Here is a 24873-nt window from a genome sequence, read left to right on the forward strand (position 1 = left end):
TTAGGGTACAAATTTCAAAGGTTTCTCATTCTTTAGGTTGAACTGGCCATTTGTATCTTAGAATTAGCCATGATGGAAGTGGTGTCCTTGTACCAATATGTATTACTTTCTTCATTGCTTGTATAGTCTGAACTGCTTGTATGGTCTGGATACAAATAATGGAATGGTTTAGGAGGTGGCTTCACCTCTATTTCTCCCTCCAACATTTTCACTACAACACTCATCAGCGGCCTAGCGTGGGGTGAGTCCTGAACACACCACAAAGCTACCATTGCCATTCTCTCTGCTTTCTCTCTATTATTCTCTTCGATTCCACATGACAACAATGTCGTCTCTCCCAACTTGCCTTTCTCAAACTCATTCCATACATGTTTTGGGAACCAATCCAAGCTGTCATCAGCTCCAACTCTGGTATTCCTCCTCCTCCCTACTATCTCAAACAAAAGCATGCCAAAACTATAAACATCACATTTACATGTAATGGGATAGTTCTTGAGATGAAACTCTGGGGCTGAGTAACCAGGAGTCCCTCTATATCCTTCAGGAGAGTCATGTGTGTCGTCTCTATTGCAAAGCTTTGCCAGCCCGAAATCAGCAATTTTGGGAGAAAAATTGGCATCTAACAAAACATTACCTGGCTTTATGTCATAGTGAACGATCATTGGTTGACACTCTTCTTGTAGGTAAGCGATACCTTTTGCTGTCCCAATCGCTATCTCATACAGCTTCTCTCGCTCAATTGCTCGTGTATCACTGAAAAGGTGTTTATCTAGTGATCGATTTTCCATGTACTCGTACACCAATGCGCTCATAAAGTTGTCATGGCAAAAACCATATAGCCTGACTAGATTTGTATGGTATGTTCTTCCAATCGTGCTCACCTCTGCCATGAACTGTTCCTCTGCTCCTCTAGTATTCGATTTCCTATTGAGGACCTTAACCGCGATCTTAACTCCATTTGGAAATTGACCCTTGTAAACAATCCCAAAGCCTCCAGAACCCAACCTTGTAGAATAATTAGTTGTGAAATAACATAGTTGTTGGGCTGTGAATCTAACCGGTTTCTTCTTTTCCAAGTCTTGGACGAAACTCTCCATTGTTGGCGCATCGGTTTCCCAAACTGGAACCACATTCAAGGTCAGTGGTGAAGCCACAATTGTTGGCAATTCTGGACCAATTGATCTTCTTCTCATTCTCCTAGCCCAAGCCAATGAGATAATGACGATGACTACAAGTACTACTACAGACACTATTACAACTGTAAATTGAAAAAAAAAAAACCAAAATAAACAAACAATCATCAAAATGGTGACATTTTAGGCTCACAATTAAGTCAAATCTTAGTGTTTGTATAGAATAAATTACAGGTTCTGTAAGCAAAGCGTCACTTCAGTTTTCATGGTTTCAATTTAAACATTTGAACCTCAAATTTTCAATTTTGTTGGTTATCCCTATATCATTAGCCGCTAAATATCTTGAACGAAACAAATCACATGGAAAATTAAAAGGACCAAAGTGTAAATTACATCAATAATCCCTATAGTTCCTTGTGAATTTCACATTGGTCTCTTTAATTTTACTCCTAATATTTTTCTTTTCAAAATTCTTATGATAAGTGACAGATGGTTCGCATTACAACAAAACTAAAATTATATGATTTAAATTGAAACCGCGAAGACTAAAATTAGAGGGACCAACAATATAATTAATCCGTTGATATATTGTTATTGTATTAATTTGAGAAATTACAAAAAAAAAAAAAAAAATCTCAAAATTTGACACTTATAGCAAGTTAAATTTTTAATTTTTTCTAGTGACCTCCAAGCTTCTAAATTGATATCAATTTCAACATTCCATCAGTCTGTAAAGTTGCTTGTACTAAAAGGCAATATATATATATATATATATATATGCCTTATACAACTGAGATCAATTTAAAAGGCTGGAATTCAAAATGAATTTTTTTTAAAAAAAATAAAATAATTTAAGATTTAATTTGTTACATGAGTTTTTTTTTTTTGTTTGGAAAAATTAAACTGCTAGTCCCTGTAATTTAATCTTCGTATCATTTTGATCCTTACAATTTCAATTGAATCAATTTTGATCTTGAATTTTATAATATGTTTCAAATTGGTCAAATTGTTAGCATTTATTTATGGTAAATGAACATATGAACAACATATGTCATGTTTTTAAGAGCAAAATCGTAAACTTATCAATTCAGTAACTTAATCTTAACTAATTCAGTGAAAATATTTTGTTAAAAAACCTATCAGCATTATCGATTAGACCAATTGACGCAAAATTTAAAATCAATGATAAAAATTGAACCAATTGAAATTATAGGAACTAAGATGATACAAATGATAAACGTAGAAATTACCAGTGTAATTTATCCTTTTTTTTGTTGTTGTAATTTTTTTTTTTTTTGGGGTGGTAAATTACACTCAGAACCAGTGCAATTTACATCCAGTCTCACTTTGTTCTCCAATCTTTTAAAGTGGTAGACAACACCTCACATGGTCCAGTTCGAATTCAACCAAAGTAGCAGGTGAAATTCATTTGGCCACTATCAAGACAATACAGTAAAAGAAAAATCATACTTTACATCCAGCCTCACTTTACCTCATAACCTTTAAAAAATTGACAATAAACATCTCACACTTTTATTCAAGTTCCAATCCAACCCATCCGTTAACCCACGCTAGGCACCTTATTTAATGTAAATTAACAAATGAGTTTGATTGAAACTTAACCAAAAGTAAGAGACGTTGATTGTGATTTTTTAAAGGTCAGAAGACAAAGTGAGATTGAGTATAAAATGTAAAGGTGCTAAATATAATTTTTCATTTTTTTTTTTTTACTTTTTAAAACAACTTCAACTTGATGAACTAACTTACCAACAGCTATTGTCCCAGCGTTGCTGAAGCTGTCGGGCGGGGGAGGGTTGGAGAAGTCGGCCGAAAAATTGCTGACGGAGACAGGCGTTGACATCTCTGGGGTGGGAATCAAAAGCACTTTGAAAATTTCAATTCAAATAAACCAACATTGATTTCTTGGGTACAAAAATTTGACATTTATCATGCATTTATTGACTGTTAATGAAAATTTTATTTGGACGAAGATTACTATATAGAAAAAGGCTAAACACTTGCTATTTAAGTTTCGCAATTCACCCTTAATGATATATGATAACGGAGTTAGGTCTTAGATGATATAGTTTGTGATAAATTAAAAATTAGACACATAATTTGTTATATCATTGTGAATAAAATTGTACAACTTAAATTGTGAGTTTCAATTTTTTTTTCCTGTCAAATAAATTTGAAATGGAAAACTAATTATAAATTGGTCCAAAAAAGATATATATATATATATATATATATATAATAGATAATTATGTGGGGAATGAAATCCTGCTTACCTTGCCCCTGGTCTCCTTTCGCAGAAAAGAGGGAGTTCAATATATTAGTGCTTTAAACTAGTATACAAGGACTAGCAGATTGTAATTGAAACACTATATAGTATAGACTCCCATTTTTGTCATTAAAACAGTCACGTATATATGGAGAAACCAGATCATCTATTTTTAAAACAGTAAGTAATATTAGAGATTAAAAATTAATATATAGAAAAATATCAAGAAAAAATTATGTCTACCCTAAATTCAACTCTTGTATTGTGGAATGTCTATTTTCTAGTGAATTAAAAAATGATTTGATGACTATCATGTCATTATGTCATTTTTCCTTTTTCAATCTGATGATTAGATTATCCTTTTATCACACTTCTTAATTCAGTAGAGAAAGTAGATTTGAAATCCATTTTTCTAGTCTTTCGTAAACAATTATACATGATTCTTTATGTTATTTCCATTAATAATGTTAGGAACGCAATACATAGAAATATATTGATAAATATGATTTTCTAGATATAGATTACAAATATTATGAAATTATACCTATTCATATATTTTATGTGCTTTATAAAATATTCATGATATCCTCGAATTGATAAAAATAAAGAAGGGAGATTTAGCATAAAACAAACTTGGGTTAACTAAAATATCTCATTGAATGTTCATTAATTAAATTTTAAAATTGGTCTAATTTTTTACTCGGTAAAACCCCTATCATGAATTAGAAGGCCTATTTTGGAAAGTGGGTTATAATCCACTTCCCAGATTATAACCCACTTTCTTTTTTACAAAAAGTTGCTTATAAGTTGTTTATAAGCAACTTTTCACAAAAAAACTGATTATAACCATCTTTTCAAAATAACCCGAAGTTTAGTTCTTTTTTTAGAGCTTAATTTGAGTAAGAAATTCACATATCAACAACCTGAAAGTGTACACTTGGGTTGAGAACTCTGCTTTCACCACCAAATGCAGACTAAACTTGCCTTTTTCTTTGTTTCTTACTTCTCTTTGTTCTTGGTTAAACTGATAAATAAATGTAGATGAGAGAGAGAGAGAGAGAGAGAGAGAGAGAGTACTAATGGCTAAACTGATAAATAAATATAAATGAGAGAGAGAGTGTACTAAGAAGGTGCGAGGAGGAAATTTCGAAGAGTACCACAAGTTCAGAAGTCTGTGCACAAGGATGGACTTTTGGGGCTGGCAGGACGAACCCCCCGCCGCCGGACCCCCCCTCCCCCCAAAGTTTTGACTAAAAATGGGAGAGAAATCAGACTTTTTTGTCTATATATATTCATTATTCAAAATTTTAATTTGTCTATATATATATTTTTATGCAGGGATTACCAATATCCCTATCATGGAATAGAAGTTTTGAGAAAATTCCTTCGATAGAATAGTATTAGTTAAGAACATGCCTATAAATTATATAAGTTCACTACCCCTTAGTGTTTTTTTAAAAAAATTAATACTTGTCCCTAAGATATTCTCATATCTAAATGACTCTCTCTCTCTCTCTCTTATTCTTCTTATTTGTTTCGGTTATCTCATGCCTCTTCTTATTCTTCTTTTGTTTCAATTTATTTATTTTTTATTATTTTTTTGATTCTCTCTTCAACTTGATTTTTATTTTTGTTTTCTTCATTATCTTTCTCGTATTTATTTCAAAATTTCTTCTTCTCCTTTTTTTTTTCCCCTTCTTGTTTCCTTATTTTATTATTCTTCTTTAGTAAGATTGAAGTTATTTGTAAAAATTGAACTAAGGAGAATGTGATAGTTACTGCTTTTTTTTTTTTTTTTATATAGTTTGGAAAATGTTATAAGCTCCAAATTTTTTACCAAACAAATGACTAAATGTCTCACATGGGGTGGAGTCTACAAAATTGCGGACTCCACACCCTTGTAAGACATTTAGTCATGTATTTGGTAGAAAATTTGGTATTCTTAACATTACCCTCATAGTTTTGTTTGATATCCCAATGATAGTTATTTACGTCTTTCAAAAATGATAATATTTGCAAACTTTTACATAAATGTTATTCCAATGACTTCACAAAGTAAGACAGCTGTATTGTAAATTTTAATTACAAAATTATGAGATTGATATTCTTAAACATCTCCAATTTTAAAAGTTGTCAACAACTTTTAATGTGTGCCAAATGTTGGTGAAAACATGATATATGATAATTTTATAGTAAGTTATCTAGTCATATATCCTATTGATTATATATTTTTGAATAAATATATGTGATGATATAGTTTTGTGATATTTTTTGCATTGTATTAATAGAAATTGATATTTCATTTTGCATGTTTATTAAAATTTTTTTGAAAAAATAGCAAATAAATTTTACTTTTCAATGAAATTCCCATAGAGTCCCTATTAACACATGAATCAACTCTCCTAATATAGTAATAATAGGATTCAATAAAAATTTCATTAGAGAAATATATACATTTGCCTCCTTAAGATTAAACTCCTACTTGTCCTTGTTTAAGCATAACAACAATTTGAAAAAAACTTATTTTACCTAATATTTTTGTGCAACTCAAGCGGTAAATAGAAATGATTGAGGATAAATTACACTAATCTCCTTCCATAGTCTCACTAATATAGCATTTTTCTGAAGATAAACAAACTATAAGATACATAAAATAAAAAAAAGTCAAGCATTTTGCTTTAGCGTACAAATTAGATACATTAATATTGCATATTATAAATCAGTATTAAACATTTTTTTTTCTCTTTAGGGTACAAATTACAAAGGATTCTCATTCTTTAGCTTGAACTGGCCATTTGTATCTCATGCTTAGCCATGATAGGAGTTGTGTCCTTGTAACAATGTGTATTACTTCCTTCATTGCTTGTATAGTCTGAACTGTTTGGTGGATTCAGCACATCCACCACAGAATACAAATAATGGAATGGTTTAGGTGGTGGCTTCACCTCCATTTCTCCCTCCAACATTTTCACTACAACACTCATTGGCGGCCTTTCTTGGGGAGAGTCCTAAACACACCACAAAGCCACCATTGCCATTCTCTCTGCTTTCTCTCTGTCATTCTCTTCGATTCCGCACAACAATGTCATCGCTCCCAACTCGCCTTTCTCAAACTTATCCCATACATGTTTTGGAAACCAATCCATGCTCTCATCAATCCCAACCTTGGTATTCCTCCTCCTCCCTACTATCTCAAACAAAAGCATACCAAAACTGTAAACATCACATTTGTGTGTAATGGGGTAGTTCTTGAGAAGAAACTCTGGAGCTGAGTAACCGGGAGTCCCTCTATATCCTGTGGAAGACACGTGTGTGTTGTCTCTATTGCAAAGCTTTGCCAACCTGAAATCAGCAACTTTGGGGGAAAAGTTGGCATCTAATAGGACATTACTACCAGGCTTTATGTCGTAGTGAATGATTCTCTGCTCACACTCTTCGTGCAAGTAAATAATATCTTTTGTTGTCCCAATTGCGATTTCATGCAACTTCTCCCATTCAATCATTTGTGTATCGCTGAAAAGGTATTTATCTAGTGATCCATTTTCCATGTACTCGTACACAAATGCACTCATTATGTGATCGTAGCAAAAACCATATAGTCGGACTAAATTTATATGGTATGTTCTTCCAATAGTACTCACCTCTGCCATGAACTGTTGCTCAACTGCTTTATCCGAGCTCCTATTGATGACCTTGACCGCGATCTTAACTCCATTTGGAAATTGACCCTTGTAAACAATCCCAAAACCTCCAGAACCCAACCTTGTAGGTAATTACTAGAGAAACTACATAGCTGTTCAGCCGTAAATCTAACCGGTTTCTCCTTTGCCAATTCTTCGAGGAACCTCTCCATTGTTGGTGCATCGATTTCCCAAACTCGAACCACATTTAAGGTAGGTGGTGGAGCCACAGCTGCTCGTAATTCTGAAACAATTGCTTTTCTCGCTATCCTGGCGCAAAACACTGAGCTAAAGACGATGACTAGAAATACTACCACAAACACTATTGCACCTATAAATTGAAAATAAAATAAAATAAAATAAATATTATATTTTTTTTCTATATTATTATAGTTTATTTTTTAACAATTTCTACTTCATGAATGAACTTACCTGCAGCCCCGTTGCCCGAAGGAGGAGAGTAATCTGTAGACGTCATTGGGGGTATAGGCGGAAATTCCCCGGATATGTATAGGCAAAAAGTCATTATCAACTATTTGGAAAAAATTACAAATTAGTGTAAGTTTTTAAAAATAATTTTAAATTAGTGGTAAATTTTATCTTTAATAATTAAAGCTATAAACTCTTTCATAAATTTGAAAATATTCGATGAAGTTTCAATTGATTCGCAACTTTTTCAAACTATTTTGTTACTCTTGCTATACTTTGACTATCTATTAAAAAAAATAATTCCCTCTATTTTTTTTACACGTCTTTTCTTAAATAATAAAAAAATCACTAAAATAATCATTATGTAATAGTTGGTGCTTAAGTAAAAAAAATTTATATTAAGAATAGGATGAGACTCAAAATCTAGGTCATGTGTTTGATAAAGAAGACAATTACTACTTGAACAACCTATACTATGTATACATTCTTCTTGATCATTATTCTTATACTATTGTCTTTTTTCGAATTGCAAACCGCTAATATATATATATATATATATATATCTTCATGCTTGGCTTCTAAAAATGAAATCTTGATTCCAACCATGTCTAATTAGAATAGATAACACTTGGAAATTCAACCAAACTAGCATTGAAGGAAAGCAAGGACAACCTGACTCTTTGATTCCTTGGGTCCATATGTCTAATGAGTTTTGACATATATTATGCATACATTTTTGTGGGAGTTGAGTATGAAAATTATACATTCGGCAAACATAGTATAAGCCCATCACTGACGGCCCAATTAGATCCATACTTGACCAGGCCCACTAGATTAGAGATACTATGCCGAGTGATCTATGCACCGATTAGGTGACAAGCTGAGAAACAATCGCCGACAATTAAAGAGCATTCATGCCGACTACAAAGGTCAGTTTGGCATGAGTATCCCAATCGAAGTGAGCCTAAGTTGTCCCTTTCTGGAGGTGCAATAGGGACATTGGTCTTAAGATTGTAATAATGATGAAAAACTCAATTTACGTAAAGAAATATCTACACAAGGTTTCTATACAAGGAAGAGAATTGGAAAAAGAATGGTATGCACATTCACCCAAACTTAATTGATTCCCAAAATATCTAACCTATCTCCTTTCATCCAGAATCTGACTTAACGACCGCAGTGCTAATTCCGACATCCCCAACCGGAGTTTTTCTTATTTTAGGCAGAAAGGTCTGCTTGGGACAAAGGAATATTGTAAAACCAACCTTCACAGTTTTGATTGTTCATGGAAATTTTATTTGGACAAATGTGAAATGGTGAAACTAATTATAAATCAATGGAAAATTTTGCTCTAATTATCTATAGAATTACCACGTCCCCTATCATTAATTAGAAGTTTAGTTATTTTGAAAGCTTAATTGGGCAAAATGATCACATACCAACTGTCAAATAAGAGATTCTCTGGAGTATGTTATTGTTGAGAATCCACACCAATGTGAACTTGGCTATGATGAAAGTCCAGTATGGAGGCTGCCAATACAGATTTGTTAAAGTTTTTCAAACCTAGGGTGGCTTGCCATTTATTTTGATAGTTGGTTGTTGGCAAGCAGAGGTTGATTTGTTTTTGGGCTCTCCTGTTTGTGTATAAATAGGGAAAGCTGTAAGCTGAATTGTATCATCAGAAATTTGAGAGAGAGAGCTGTGAGTTGAGTGAGAATATTTCTCCTTATTTGCTTTTGTTCTTGCTCGGTTATTAGTAAATTCTTGTTTTTGCTCCGTGGACGTAGGCATTGGGTCGAACCATGTAAATATTTGTGTCTAATTGGTGTGTGTGATTGCTTGTTGATCATCTTTGTAGGTGTGTTTAATTCTAACAAAGTGGTATCAGAGCAAGGTGAACGAGTTTCAGAACCAAAAAAAAAAAAAAAATAGAGCATTTTTCTTCGAAACTGAAATTTTTGAGTTGCTCGAAATCACATTTTGAGTACACCAGAAGGACCTTCTTAATGAGAGGAGTCCAGACCCATAAAGAATAGGCAAAACGGAGATCAGGGTGGTCTGCACCCGTCGGTCAAAGTTTGGTGCGTAAAGTCAACTCTGAACCAGAGTCCCACTCGCGGCTGGAGGTTGAAGACGACCATGTTGTAGCCAAACTAAATATTTTAAATATTTACCTGGGAAAAAAAACATCACAAGGGTTAGTTTGGTTCACTGGTGTCTTGGAGTCTTAATCCCATGGTCTGGAGTTCAAGTCCCACAGGTAGCATATGGAGCATTTAATTTCTATTTTTTGGGTATAGCTGAAGTCATTGCCACATCAGATGCCACCTGTCAAACATGCCAACGGAACGTAGCGCCAGGTCATCGCCATGTCATATGCCACTTCTCCGACACGTGTCGCCACGTCATCACAGTGTCTGATCAACCAGTTGAGTTGACCCGAGTCGGCCCAGGAAGAGGAAGGATTATCTGGTGCTATGCAGCTAAGGTACATCCGCAGATCTAAACAGTCGAACTCTTTTTTGGCTAGATCTGAGCCATTTGAAATCCAATTTTGGCGATCCAATAGTGTTTTCTAACTGTTTGGAATATCCCGGACACATCCATACGATCAAATTTTACAAATCAAATGTCAAAAATTTGCAGTTTTTATTTTGGCAATCCAAAGTGCTTTTTCGGCTAATTTGACCAGTTCGGACACAATGGCGAAGTCTAATTGTTCAGAAAGAGATCATTTTCATAAAGACAATTTTTAATAGAGGAATTAACACCAATTTCGGAATCCATGATCAAGTTGAATGCTTTTAACTATGCAATTTGAAAGCCCAAAATGGAGGATGTCTTATACTGCCGAGATTTGTTTGACACCATGGAGCTTAATGGAGTTAAACCAGTTGAGGAGAAGGATGAAGAGTTGAAGTGGAAGAACCGAAAGACCATTGGTCAGATCAGACAATGGATTGATCATAGTGTCTTTCACTATGTTGCACAAGAGATTGATGCCTATGCTCTTTGGACAAAATTAGAAGGCATGTACTAGTCAAAGACTGTTCGGAATAAAGCCCTCCTGATGAGAAGGCTCGTAAATTTGAAGCTGAATGGCGGTGTCTCTGTTTCAGAACACACCAATGAGTTCCAAAATCTGGTGAACCAACTAGCAACTGTCAAAATGGAGCTAGATGATGAGATGCAGGCCCTATTGCTGCTTAGCTCCTTGCCAGATAGTTAGGAGACGTTAGTGGTGTCCCTCAGCAACTCTACACCTGAAGGAAGACTAACCACGAACATGGTCACTAATGCTTTATTTAGTGAAGAGGCAAGAAAAAAAGACATGGGGGGAGATCAGTTGCATGCTTTCGTCATAAAAAATAAAGGTAGAGGCAGAGGCAGGGGAGAAGCAAAAGTAGAGGATGAAGCAAAGGAAGATCTTAAGACAGGGGAAAGTCCAGAGAATGTAATAACCTGACTTTCTTATATGCTTTAAGCCTTTCATTATATGTGTAATTGTATGCTTGATATGAAATTCCATGTGAAATTGTGTTTAATTATGTGAATTATATGGTTATGGAATCATATCTGTCGATTGTGAGAAAAATCTGTTAAGATTTTGATGTTCGGACTAGAAATTAGAAGCCTTAGAAGCGTGATAACTCGAAATTGATTTTGCAATTTTGATCAACAAGATTTTTAGGTCATAATATGAATTTTTGTAAAAATTTGATTTGTAACGAATTAAATTGATTTAATTAAGCTAGTTGTAGATAAACTTGATTTTGTAGGCTCACTTGAGTTTAAGCCTTGGTTATAAGAGATACAAGGGTTAGAGGCAACACTTAAAATCAAAACATAAAACATAAAATATCTCCTGGAGAGGAAGAAATGAGAAGAGAAAAGAGAGAGCGAAAAGGGGAATCAACTAAGAGCTTGAGGAATTGAGAGAGGTCAAAGATTGGAATTCAAAGTGAGTGTCAACTCAAATACCCTAAAACTCCCTTCAATTGATTGTCATCAAGTATTTAAATGAAGTTTCTCACTCACATAAGTTAGGGTTTTGATATAAAGACTTTGTTTGAGAACATGTCCATGGAAATCATCAAGAGTCATGTTAATTGAAAGTTGATTCTTGTATTTTAAGAGTATTTTGAGTTAGCTTTAGATGACTCATCTTCTGATTTTTTAATTCTTGCATATTGTGAACTCCTTATATATATATATATATATATCTATTCGCTTACCCATGAGAAGATGAGGAATTGGATGGAATATAATTGTTTGAGTGGTACATGTTTTACTAAAAAGGAGTCATTATATGTTTAGGATTGAGAATCATGTTTATATTGATCCTATGTTGTGTTGTTGAAAGGAATTTTGGTTGTAGTTGAGCCTTAAGATGTCTTTGAAAAGTTAGATTTTTGATGAATTTTGGACTGCTCAAACAGAGCATGCGACCACATGTGCAGGATACACAGCCGTACGTGCGGAAAACATGGGAGACAGACTGGAGCTTACTGCAATAAAAGCACGTACAAGCCGCACGTGCGGTGGGAGACTTCCGCACGTGCGGCACATGGGGGAAATTTCGGTCAACTTTCTTGCCTCTATTCAACCCTCTAAAATTATTTATATGTACATTTGATCCTTTTGAAGCGCTTACAATTTTGCACAGATTAACGAATCGAATATTGAGTAGAAAGAGAAAGCTAAAGGGAAATGACTTACTTGTGAGTTGTATGCTATGTGTAGTTCACGTACAAGAAGGGACTGTTGCTCATCCACATCACTGTGAGTAATAGTAGTATAACGATATGCTTTATTCACGTATTGTGCTCATATGTTTTATTCAATTTTTAATTTACTTTGCTAGTGAATGGCATATGTTATATAAGTTGTGTTTGATAGAATAACTGGAATGATTGGACAATAGCATATAAGATATAGACCCGAGGTCGTTTTGTTTCTGTTGTAAATGATGGGCTCGAAGCCGTTCTGATATGAACTATTTATGACTCATGGCCTTAAGGCCAAAGGAGATTGAGACATGCTGATGTTCCATCTACCTTATTCGTTACGAATAGCTGTTGATATGTTGGGTCTAAGGCTGTTCTGTATTATGTTGGGCCTAAGGCTGTTCTGTATAACGTTAGGCCCATTTTGCTATGAATTCATGACTGAGACAAGCAAATAACTTACGAAATTATATGCTACATATCTCACGCTTATTCACATGAGTCTCCTTATATTACTGTTATTCACTGAGCCTTGTTGACTCTATATTTGTGTATGTTTATGTAGGTGATCAACCTGGGGGCTAGCCCTAGTTTAGTTCTGGTAGCCTTTTGTTGACCCTATTGTGTCAAGCCGAGCAAAGTAGAGTCTTTTGCCTTTTGTGAAGTTCCCTCTTATAGCACACATTGTTGGATCATCGGTGATTTTGTCAAACATGTTGTTAGTATGTATAACTTTAAATTTCTCGACGTTTTGATTATACCTCATGAAGGGGGCTTGTATATATTTGTATATACATATATGGACCATGTATGTATTATGGTATGTGATGAAATGTTTTGAGATATTGGCATTTAGATATTGCTCAATGGGCATTTCAGTTTGTTGTTATTTGTTTTCGTTAGGCCTCAATATAATATAGAATATATATTGCTTTTGGGTTCGAGGCCTAAGTTCAGGTCGGTCATGTCCAAACTTTTAGGGGCTAGTTTGGGTCGTGACAGAGAAGGTACGAGCCGGCCAAGGTTTAAGTGTTACCATTGTGGCCAAGAAGGTCACATAAAGAAATATTGCTATACCTTGAAGGGAGAACAAAGTTGCCATAGACCTGAGCAAGAATTCTATATACCATTCTCGCACAAAGCACATTGATGTTCGGTATAATTGGATACGCGAAGTGGTGGAGAAGCAGTTATTGGAATTGGTCAAGATCCACACAGGTAAGAATCCAGCTGATATGCTTAGAAAGGTAGTCTCGAGAGACAAACTTGAAGTGTGTAGGGACATTGCTGGGATGGACTTCCAATAAGGATCTTACTTTCCATAGGTGTAGAGGGGGAGAATTGTTGAGGATCCACACCAATGTGAACTTGGCTATGATGGAAGTCAAGTATGGAGGCTGTCAAAACAGATTTGCTGAAGTTTTTCAAACCTAGGGTGGCTTGCTATTTATTTTGATAGTTGGTTGTTGGCAAGCAGAGGTTGGTAAGCAGAGATTGATTTGTTTTTGGGCTTTCCCATTTGTGTATAAATAGGGAGCACTATAAGCTGAATTGTATCATCAAAAAATTGAAAGAGAGAGCTGTGAGTTGAGTGAGAATATTTTTCCTCCTCTGTTTTTGTTTTTGCTTGGTTATTAGTAAATTCTCGTTTTTGCTTCGTGGACGTAGGCATTGGACCGAACTACGTAAATATTTGTGTCTAATTTGTGTGTGTGATTGCTTATTGATCATCTTTGTGGGTGTGTTTGATTAATCCCAACAGTTATCTTTTGCGAAGTTGTGATTTGGTTTGAATTTGCATATATTTGTATAATTCTTTTGCTTTATTTTGGTGTAATTGAACTTTTTCCAAGATCTCCACACAATATGAATATCATAAAAATAGAGATAAACTATCAATAGATCCTAATAATTTGACTTAATTTCCATTAAGTTCTATTGAAAATAAGTCATAATAAAATGGTTACTAAAAATAATTTTTTTGTGACGAATTTTTTGTATATGTTGCTAAAAATTGATAATTAGTAACTTTTTTTGTTACGATTTTTATAAATTGTCGCTAAAACTTACAATTAGTGACGTTTTTCTATGATGGATTTTTTAAACTGTTGCTAAAACTTATAATTAGTGATATTTTTTGTGACAACATTTTCAAACTGTCGCTGAAATTAATAATTAGTGACTTTTTTAATAGTATTTGATTAAAATTGTTATTAATTTTCACAGGACCTATTAAACAATAAGTTTACCTAATAAGATCTACATGGAAGTCCCCTAAAAATAGAGCTAACAATTGTATGGCAAGAATTCAGATTTCTTGTTTCCCAAATCCCTAATATGTTCTAAACCTTGTCTCAATTGCGCAATATGATCAAGTACACATGGTACAAAAAGGTTTGTGACCAACAACTAAGAGCATGTTCGAGACTCAAAATTCAAATACAGAAAAATATTTAAAAATATATATGTAGTTTATGATACAAATCAATTCTATGTGTGCATGGATTCCACAATATAAAATTTGAATCTAGGCTAGATATGGTTTTTCTTAATGCGTTTTGTGTCTAAGTTCTTTATCTCTAATATTAGTGGAAAAAAATGGGAGTCTATACTCTACCGTGCTATTATTTTCTCTTTTTGTCAAACTTTTTAATTCACTCGAGAAAGGAGATTTGAAATTTTTTTTTCTAATTTTTGGTACATTTTCTATGATATTTCCACTAATAATGTTAAGAAGACATTATCAAAATACATTAATGAATATGAATTTTTAGACATAGATTTCATTAACAAATATTATAAAATTATGCTCATTCATATATTTTGTGTCTCATAAAATTCTGTCTGTTCATGTTTCGATCAAAAAGGATAGAAACATATGCTTGAATTGATAAAAATAAAATAAAATAAATGAACTTTGGGATGAAAACAAACATGGGTTGACTAGAATACATGGATCAATTGACAACAAATATTCATTATTTAAATTTTAAACTCGGTCTAATTTTTTTAGAGGGTAAATCCCTATCATGAATTAGAAGTTTAGTCCTTTTGAGAGCTTAATTGAATATAAGAAATTGACATACCAATAACAAGCCAGAAAGTGTACACTTGGGCGTTGAGAACTCTGCTTTCACCACCAAATGCACAAACGGAAATGATTAGTGGCCATAAATTTTGTAGTTTAAATGATCTGAAAATGTCAAAATCACGTCGTTTTGGATACAAAACAACTTTAAAAATGTCAAAACGACGTCGTTTTAATATTTTCGGATCATTTAAGCCACAAAATTTGTGGCCACCAAACATTTTCCATGCATAAACGTTGAGAACTCCGCTTTCACCACCAAATGCATAAACTTTGCCATTTTCTTTGTTTCTTTCTTCCCTTTACCCTTGGCTAAATTGATAAATAAATACAAATGAGAGAAAGAGAGAGAGAGAGAGAGAGAGAGAGAGAAAACTAAAAAGATGAGAGGAAATTTCAGAGAAGAAGACCACAAGTTCAGAAGTCTATCCACCCACAAGGGTGGACAGTCAGCGCTGGCAGGGGCCACCCGATAAATTAAAAATTGAGGAAATTATATGCAGCGGGAGGAGGAGAAAAAATTTATAAGGATAAATTATAAACACACTCTTAAAATTTGTTTAAAATACAGATTATTTCTTGTAATTTCAAAAATTATAAATATCTCATTATTAGAAATTTTTTATTTAACAGAATTAACTAAAAAAATAAAATTTATAATTGTTTTCCTATATAATAACAAAATTACTTAAGTTATTAATTGAAACATATTTCTAACATCATTAAAACCCGTTAATTGACTTGCTACTTTATTAATAAAACGAGTGACTTGTTATGAAATTAAAAATCTTAAAGGATCAAATATAATTTTTAAAATTATAAGAAGCGATTCCTATTTTAATTAAAACTCAAGTAGTGTATTTGTAATTTACGCAAATTACAAATATATGGAGGCACAAGTTTGTCTTCTTTTCCCCTTTTGCTCTGTTTCCTCTTACCTTTCCCCAGTCTCTTCTGAGTAACTACTGCCCATCCACGACCGTTGGTCACCGCCCTCCCTCCTTCTTCTCTCTCTCCCAACCCCAGCCATCTATGACCCACATGCATCTCCGTCCCCCACCACAAATTTCTGCACAACCAAACTCAACCTAGTGTGAAAAGAAGACTCCTGAATCATGAAATGTTGAGTTCTGCTTTGTTTGGTTTTGAAACAAAAATATTAAGGTTTCATAATTTACTCAGAATACATATGCGGGGTAGAGATTAAATTAATGAAGTGTGGGGCCCGTAAATGAAATAAATTTGAATCATTGATTATTATTTCTAGATAAATAGTTCTGGATTTCTAGTCTTGTTGATTTTAAAAATAGTTTTTACAAAATTGGAGTTTTGTAGTTTGTGATGATTTGTAATTTTTTTTTTATTATAATTGAATAGATTATTGGGAGAAAAAAAGTGATCAAATGATATGAAAGGATGTAAGATAATGAGAGAGGAGAAGGAAAAAAAAAAATTGATTGATGTATAGGATATAAAAGAATGAGAGAAGAGATGACAAACGTGATTGGAAAAAGTCTTGAAAAAATTATAAACCAAATAAATTTTGAATTTTGAGATTTCAAAATCAAACCAAACCCAACCAAAGTTTTTTGAATTTTATTTTTAAATTCACTAAAAGAAATAAAAATAAAAATAAACCAACCCTAAACACCGAGAAATTATTCATTGCCTTTGGGGCATTGACGTGGCAATATCCTAAATCAATCCAAATCATGCATTGGTGTGAGTGAGTCCCAACAAATGAATGGCTTGGATTGATTTGGAGCAATATTACATGAAGCATTGAATAATTTTTGCCAAACACCTACATCTATCGCCACACAAGATTTTTTTTTTGAAAAATTTATTCGCCCCTATTCTCATACTCCTCTCTCTCTCTCTGTCTCGCTCTCATTCTTTTTATTTGTTTTAATTTTCTCATGTCTCTTCTCATTTTTATTTGTTTTAGTTCTCCTGTGTTTGTTTAAAAAAAAATTGACAATTGTATTTTTAAAAATAGATTATTCATTTTTTTTTTTATTATAAACACAATAAAAATATTTTGTGTATATTATTTTAGAAAACACGTCACAGTACAAATATGGAAGCTGCTTACGTCAAAATAGGAAAGAAAATTTCATCTGAAGAAAAATAAAATCTAAAAATGCAAAATTAATTACAAAACCAATCACCTCAATTTTTTTTGATCATACATATCAATGGTAAGGCTGTTGCTCTACTTATATTTTGTGTAATTGATTTGATATTAATTCTGTATTCATAGAATTACTGAATAAGAAAGACGCATTATTTGTTCTTTTTTTTTTTCTTGGTTGTTTAAATTTAATATCTCTGGTTTGTCGGTTTTGATTGATTGTGAAAGAGGAAGATGGGTTGTAAAACTGTCTTGAAAGAAACCATTTAATCATCTTTTCAATTCCTTTTGCCATTGCTTTTGTTACTCATATAATAATGTTAGTAGTGTATAGTACATCCTCATATATATATATTTTATACTTATAGATAATGCTCCTTTCGGTTGCTTTAAGATAGTGCAGTGCATCCTTTCGGCTCCAGTCCATCATGAATTGTCTCTAATCTTCTCCTATATAAGGAGCCTCTGATCATTGCTAATGATATACATATTGTTAGGCAATCTTCACTGTATTTAAATTAATTAAATTTTGTTGTGTACTAAACAACAACCAGAATATAAAGAAATAAAGAAAAGGAGAGAATATGTTTGATTACAAAAATCAAACTTGAAATAAAAATATATAAATAAAAAACAGATTTTATTTTGTTACAAAAACAAAATTAAAATCTGAATAAATAAACAAATAAAAACAACACTGAAAGTAAATTAAATAACTTACTTGATTTAATTTTTTCGAATTATTTTTCTGATCAAGTCCAGTGTTTGACACTGTGTCCTTAAGACAGATTCGTCCTCTCCACGGTGCTTTCAGAATTTGGACGTCTATCTCCCAAGATGAAATGATCTACCACAAACAATAGCAGCACTACTAATTGTTTGCCTTACGAACACACTAAGTGTTTACACTCTTTCTTTCGAAAATAAAATGCAGCAAGATGAAGAATAGAATTAGCAGAGGTGAAATACGAAATTTCTGAATCCCAAATATCAAATGAGGGTGATCCTATTTATAGATGTGAAGGTGGCCCTTGGTTTTGAATTGAACAGGTATGTGGCTCTTGGTTTTGAATTGAACAGGTATGATACCTGTTGGGTTTTGAATTTCAAACAGATTCAACAATTCAAATAGATAGCAATTACGGGAAGGGCCCTGTTTGGGTGTGCACTAATTCCAAAACAGTTTATTTCTGTTTGAAACCGGGAAGGGTTATATAAAAGTTCATGGAAAGAAAATTATTTTGTTCCATAAAATTATTTCTGTTCCATAAAATTATTTTGTTGTTATAATTATTTTCTGGTTTTAGTAACTAGAAAATTAATTTGTGTTTTAATATTTTCTGATTTTTGTAATCAGACAGACCGGACGGACGGCGGCGTGTGTGGTAATAAAAAATAAAATTAAATTCAAATGTTTTTGGCCCAAAAAGATTAGAAGCCCCACACCCGACCGGACGGACGGTGGCGGCGCGCGTGTGGTGATTTTTGAGTCCAATGGGTCTAGCCCATTTTACCCATAACCTCTCCCTCTAAAACACTTGGGTACCCCTTGGGGCACACCCCAAGTATCTCACCCTAAGCCTTATAAACCCTTTCAAAACTTCCCACCAAATCAATGTGGGACAAGCCAATTTACAACCTTAAGGAATTTCCACCAAAACTCCATTTCCATGGAGCACACTTTGGCTTCAATTTCCCATTCACTCGGTAATGGTTTTGAGCAACCAAATATACCACGTGAATCACAACGCGGCATAGAACGCGTTACCACTTTGACCCGAGTAAATCGACACTCGGGGCCCACCTAAAAAATAGACCGAACTTAGGAAAAAATTCTGGTTTTATCCAGAATTTTATAACCATTTCCAACACATAATACATATATACACAATTTATTCTCTCTCTTTCTACCAACTATTGTTTCAGCTTTCATTGACCAACCAAAATAATTGAGTGTTTTAATGATGGATCTTCATAACAAAAATGTTGGGTATACCTTCTTATTGGAGTGTGGGACCCAATTGATTTATTAAAAGAGTTTTAATTTGACTTGGTTTAGTATAATATATTTTTATATATTATATTTGAGGAGACCCAATCCAATTTGAAAACAACTAAGGTTTGATAATAAACCTTAGATTCACAATATAACTTTCGGGTGTATTTTTTTTTCCAAGTGACACACTACGGCAGCCACATAGATTCAGGAGCCAAACATTGATTCTTGGGGGCATAAGTTCAATTGATGGTTCATTGTTGCTGTGCATCATTGGTTAGTAGGTGTTGATTTGGTTCGTTATTTTGGGTCTTCTTCAACTTTGGTTCTGAAGATTTTGGTTCATCTATTTGGTGAGGTCTTTCCTCTTTGTTTATTTGTGATTATTTGGAATTCACCTAAGGGTGGTTTTGTGAGACCATTAGTGTCTCGTTTGTAATCGTTTCAAACTTATTTGGTTGATAGTGAAATCGGATTTCGATCCCGTGGACGTACCTCACATTGAGGGAACCACGTAAAAATTCTTGTGTTGCCTTTGATTTAATTTTTCCGCATTAGTTATTATTCCCATTGATTGATTTACTTGTGGGGAATCACAACAAAAAAAATGTTATTTAAATATAAAATTTAATCAAAAAAATTTACAAGAATGATATAACACTGCCATTCTTATAAAATAAATTTGTTTTTGTAAATATTTTAATTTGTAGTTAAAAGTAAACATTGATCCATTCAAATTGTATAAATAACTTTTTTAAATTTTCTTGACTCTGCCGTTGGATACAAATTTCTTATAACTCATATGTAATTATTATCAATCTACTGAAGGATAAAGGGAAGAAGAAAGGCCAAGAAAAGTTAGGTAACTCTGTGATCTTCTTGGTGGTGAAAGCAAAAAGTCGTCATCCTCGGACTCTCTTTACTTGCCGATTGTTATGTGGGCTTTTTACTCAAGTTAAGCCTTCAATAGGACTAAACTTCTGTTATCAATTTGTGTTGTTAGACCTTTTCTTTACCCCCCTATTATTTACCTGAAGCACCACTTCACACAGTTAAAGGGTTATATAAAAGTTCATGGAAAGAAACTAGAACTCAGAGGTCCCAAAAAGACTGACTTGTACTAGGCACGGTCCTCACTTGCACCAGGCACAGTTTCTACTATTTTTGTTAGTTTATTGATCAGCCATTCATCTAATATTTTCTCAAATAAAATTACTGCCAATAGTCATTAGATGCAAGATATATGTTGTTGAATAAGGAAAACGCGTTTTTTTTTTTTCTTTGATTGTTTAAATTTAAATGTCTCTGGGTTTTCGGTTTTTTTGATTGGAGTAATTTTTGTATGCAGATAGGATATACATCATGTGGTACCTTTTATTATTGTGATTGACTTTAATAATAGGATTCACTATATTTATGTTGAGTGTTTGGAGAACAATAAAAAACATATATATTTGTGATTGATGGAAGATAATGCCATATGATATCCTATTAACATACAAAAATTTTCCCTTTGATTGATTGAGAAAGAGGAAGGTGGGTTGTAAAACTGTCTTGAAAGAAACCATTTTGTCATCTTCTTAATGTGTCATTGCTTTCATTTTGTCATCTTGAAAGAAACCATTTTGTCATTGCTTTCATCGACCACGCAAGAGTTCAAAATTGGGTGTTTTAGTGATAGATCTTCATAATAAAAATTGTTATTTCAATATAAAATTTATACAAAAAAAATTAACAAGAATAATATGACATTTTGACATTCTTATACATAAATTTATTTTTATAAATTTTGTATTTTAAAGTAAAAAGTATACATTGATTTAAGGGAGATTGATCAATAAGTTTCATATTTTGAATTTGTAATCCATATAGTCCCATATTTTTTCTTGTGATCCATTTAGTCATTTTAGATGTGTAATGAGTCATTTGTCCGCCACATTAGAGTGTCACATTTGGAAAAAGTACACTAAAGAGTTTTTTAGTGTTACACTATATCCGTCACGTTAGAGTGTCACATTTGAAAACCAACTAGGCTTAGCCTAGTTGGCCACCATGCCTTCCTGAGGGCTTAGTCCCAAGGAAGTCATGGGTTCAATTCTCCTTAGGAGGGTTGAATTATGAAAGTGCTTGCACTTAGGTGCTTTGCTAAGGGTGGAGAGATTTTCACCCATAGGTGCTAATCTAATAACTAACAATTGACATTTACTGATAAAAAAAAAAAATTGTGTCACATTTGGAAAAAAATACATTAAAGAGTTTTTAATTTTTTGAGAGTGTCACATCATGCTTGCCACATTGGAGTGTCACATGTCACGTTTGGAAAAAGTACACTAAGGAGTTTTTAATTTTTTTAGAGTGTCACATCATAACCGACACGTTGTCACGTTTGAAAAAAGTACATTAAGGACTTTTTATTTTTTTTAAAGTGTTACATCATACCCGCTACATTGTTACATTTGGAAAAAGTATGCTAAGAAGTTTATTTTTTTTGGAGCAAAAGTTTTAGAGTGTCACATCATACTCGTCACGTTGTCACATTTAAAAAAAGTATATTAAGAAATTTTTAATTTTTTTGAAGTATCACATCGTTAGAATGTCACATTAATACTTGTTACATTGGAGTATGACATCATATCTGTCACATTAATAAAAGGGTATAGTTGTCTATCAAAACACTACCAAAATAAAAAATAAGACCACACGGAAAGAAACTCTTCACTAATAAGACTTAACAGATCAATAGAAAAAACTTGAGACTAATTGAAGTATTTGTTTGTGAGATGAAATTTATTGTTAAATATATTCAGATTGTATAAATAACTTTTTTTAAAAAAAATTTATTAACGCCGCCATTGGATACAAATTTCTTATAAATTTCTTCTCATCTTCCTAGTAATCTTTCTCTCATATGTATTTATTATCAATTTACTCAAAGATACACTACTAAAAAAAGTACTTTTTGCGACCGCTACAAGCCGTCGCAAATAATAAAAAAACAGTCGCAAAAAGACTTTTTGCGACGGCCCATGCGACGGCAAATGAGGGTTGCGAATGTGGGGGTGGCAAATACTTTTTGCGACCGCAAAACAGCAGTCGCAAATTATTTGCAACCGCCTAACCTACTTATAGCGACTGTTATTTTGCCGTCACAAAAGAGTTTAAAAAATGCCTACAAGGTATTAGCGACCATCTTCTGTCGCAAAAAAAAACAAAAAAAAAATACCTACAATCATATATGTATATATTCAAATATTATATACAAAAACGTAAAGACATTTGCAAAAATCTCAACATTCATGCATTATTTTCCATTTCTTCCCTTAATAAAATTCTCTTTCTTCAGCAAAAAAAAAAAAAAACAATGTACATGTTAATATATATAATATATCTACATAGATAATATATATAATCTATATACATAGATTAGATTCATGTATAGTTAGTGGCAGTAGTGGCATTGTGCTTTCGGCTGCTTTTCCTTTCTGTCCCTTTCCTATGATGGTGTCTGTATAGCTTTAGCATCTTCCCATCTCCTATATATGAAGGAGTGCGTGTATCTATTGTAAATCAACAAATCAATACATAATTCATTTTCTCTATTCCTCTATACATAAACTCTAATATGGTATCAGAGCTAGGTTAACAACCTAGTCATTCTACTTCATCGGCGGGCGGTAGTCTCGCCTTGGCCGCCCGCCGGACCTCTACACATACCTTCACTCCGCTGCCACAAATTATTCTTCTTGATCTTGATCTTCTTATTGTTGCTGCTAGTTCAAGCTCTCAGCCTTGAACCTCAAACACATGTATCCCAATATCTGCTCCTTCAGATGGTGTCTTTCCTGGACTTGCATCTGCATCACAGCAGAATTTTAACCAGTCCTTGGCACAAGTCCCGTCAATTGGGCAGCAGCAAATATCACCGCCACAGAAGCCACTTCAATCGCCACAAGACTTGCCATCTTCCCTGCAGCTACACCCTCAGACTCCATCGTCTTACTCGCAGACGCAGCCTTCATAGGCATCACTCCAACAACTTGGTCAGCTGCAAATGCGAAGACCAAGCTTTTACAATGGCTGCCAACGAAGACCAAGCTTTTCCAAACCTCAGGTGGTTGGAGCAATCTCCTCCAAGCCGATCTACTTTTTTTGTCGTCGTGAGAGTAGTCTCCGTTGGTGGCAGTGCCATTCTCCTCGCCGTTTTCAGATTTTCTGTTGTTGATGCTGGATCTCTCCATTCTAGGATTCTCCTCCGTGAATGGTGTGGCTGCTGGGTTCCACAATTGTGTGGATCTGTGTGAATGGGGGTGGGTTTGAAATTCCTAATGATTTATCTCTCTCTCTCTCTCTATCAATTTATCTCCATCCAACCTTCTTTTATTTTTGGGTAAATTACATTTACCTCCTCTGAGGTTTCTGACAAATACAGGGACCTCCCCTGTGGTTTGAATAATTACAGTAACCTCCCCTACTTTACCTGACAATGTCAAGATTCCCCCATTCTGTCTATTTTGCACAAACGACGTTAGTATTTGATATAAAATGACCATATTACCCTTGCTTTTGCCTGCAAAAAGACGAAAAACCCTTTTCTTCAAGATGAACATCACTGCCATGAAGTAAAGACGAGAAAACCCTTTGCTTTGACCAACACAACCATAAAATAAAATAATTCAAAAATATTTATATTAAAAATGACACATTTAAAATAAAAAATAATTTTTTAAAAAAATTTTAATATTTAAAATATTCAAAAATACAACACATAAATGTATGAAACATAATGCACATTAAAATAAATAAAAAATATTTAAAATATAAAATATTTACCCTAAAAAAATAAATTCGAAAAATTTCAAAACTTATAACAAAATAAATTTTTTCTTTTCAAAACTCATAACTCAAAATACAACTCCACACTCAAATCATGACTCTAAAAATAATTTTAAAAAATAAAATATATTTTTTTAATTTTTTCTTTTAAAATAGAGTTTTGGAAAAAGTTTGGTTTTGAGTTTTGAATTGAGTTTTAAATTTGTGTTTAGTTATGAGTTTTTGAAAATAATTTTTGAATTGAGTTTTGAGTACAAACATGTTCCGAAAAAAATATTTTTTTTAAAAACATGTTTGGTTTTCTTTTAGAATTACAATTCCAATTAGAAATTTTCAAAAATCTTTTCAAAACTCATAAAGTCTTAACCAAATATAGAGTTTTGAAAACAGTGTAGAGTTTCGAGTTATGTGTTTGGGTATAATGTTTGAAAATAATTTTTGAATTGAGTTTTATGGTTTTGTTGGTCAATTCAAAAATTATTTGCAAAACTCATAACCAAGCACAAACTTAAAAAAATACAAACTTATGTTAAATATATTTTTTAAATATTAAAATTTTTAATTTTTTT

The 24873-nt window shown here is 33.1% G+C and overlaps 1 protein-coding gene and 1 pseudogene across 2 annotated transcripts; both read right to left on the reverse strand.

Annotated features, from left to right (window-relative positions):
• Nucleotides 1–4544, reverse strand: LOC114275737 (rust resistance kinase Lr10-like). The gene is made up of 3 exons (XM_082901575.1): nucleotides 4341–4544; nucleotides 2901–2996; nucleotides 1–1258 (listed from the first exon to the last, which is right to left on the reverse strand). Exons 2-3 carry the CDS (start codon nucleotides 2992–2994, stop codon nucleotides 33–35), a joined length of 1320 nt encoding a protein of 439 aa, XP_082757701.1. The 5' UTR covers nucleotides 2995–2996; nucleotides 4341–4544; the 3' UTR covers nucleotides 1–32.
• Nucleotides 4545–5882: 1338 nt separating this feature from the next.
• Nucleotides 5883–15472, reverse strand: LOC145805985 (rust resistance kinase Lr10-like; annotated as a pseudogene). Its single transcript, XR_014348366.1, has 3 exons — nucleotides 15340–15472; nucleotides 7530–7629; nucleotides 5883–7428 (listed from the first exon to the last, which is right to left on the reverse strand). The product of XR_014348366.1 is annotated as a rust resistance kinase Lr10-like (transcript).
• Nucleotides 15473–24873: the final 9401 nt, after the last annotated feature.

This window comes from Camellia sinensis, chromosome 13 (genome assembly GCF_055761805.1).
Source record: "Camellia sinensis isolate YWXY chromosome 13, ASM5576180v1, whole genome shotgun sequence".
Lineage (NCBI taxonomy): Eukaryota > Viridiplantae > Streptophyta > Magnoliopsida > Ericales > Theaceae > Camellia > Camellia sinensis.

Coding starts and splice junctions, on each gene's coding strand:
- LOC114275737 (XM_082901575.1), bottom strand. CDS start 2,994: ATGTCAACGCCTGTCTCCGTCAGCAATTTTTCGGCCGACTTCTCCAAC. Junction 1,259..2,900: donor CGCTGGGACAATAGCTGTTG/GTAAGTTAGTTC, acceptor TTCAATTTACAG/TTGTAATAGTGTCTGTAGTA.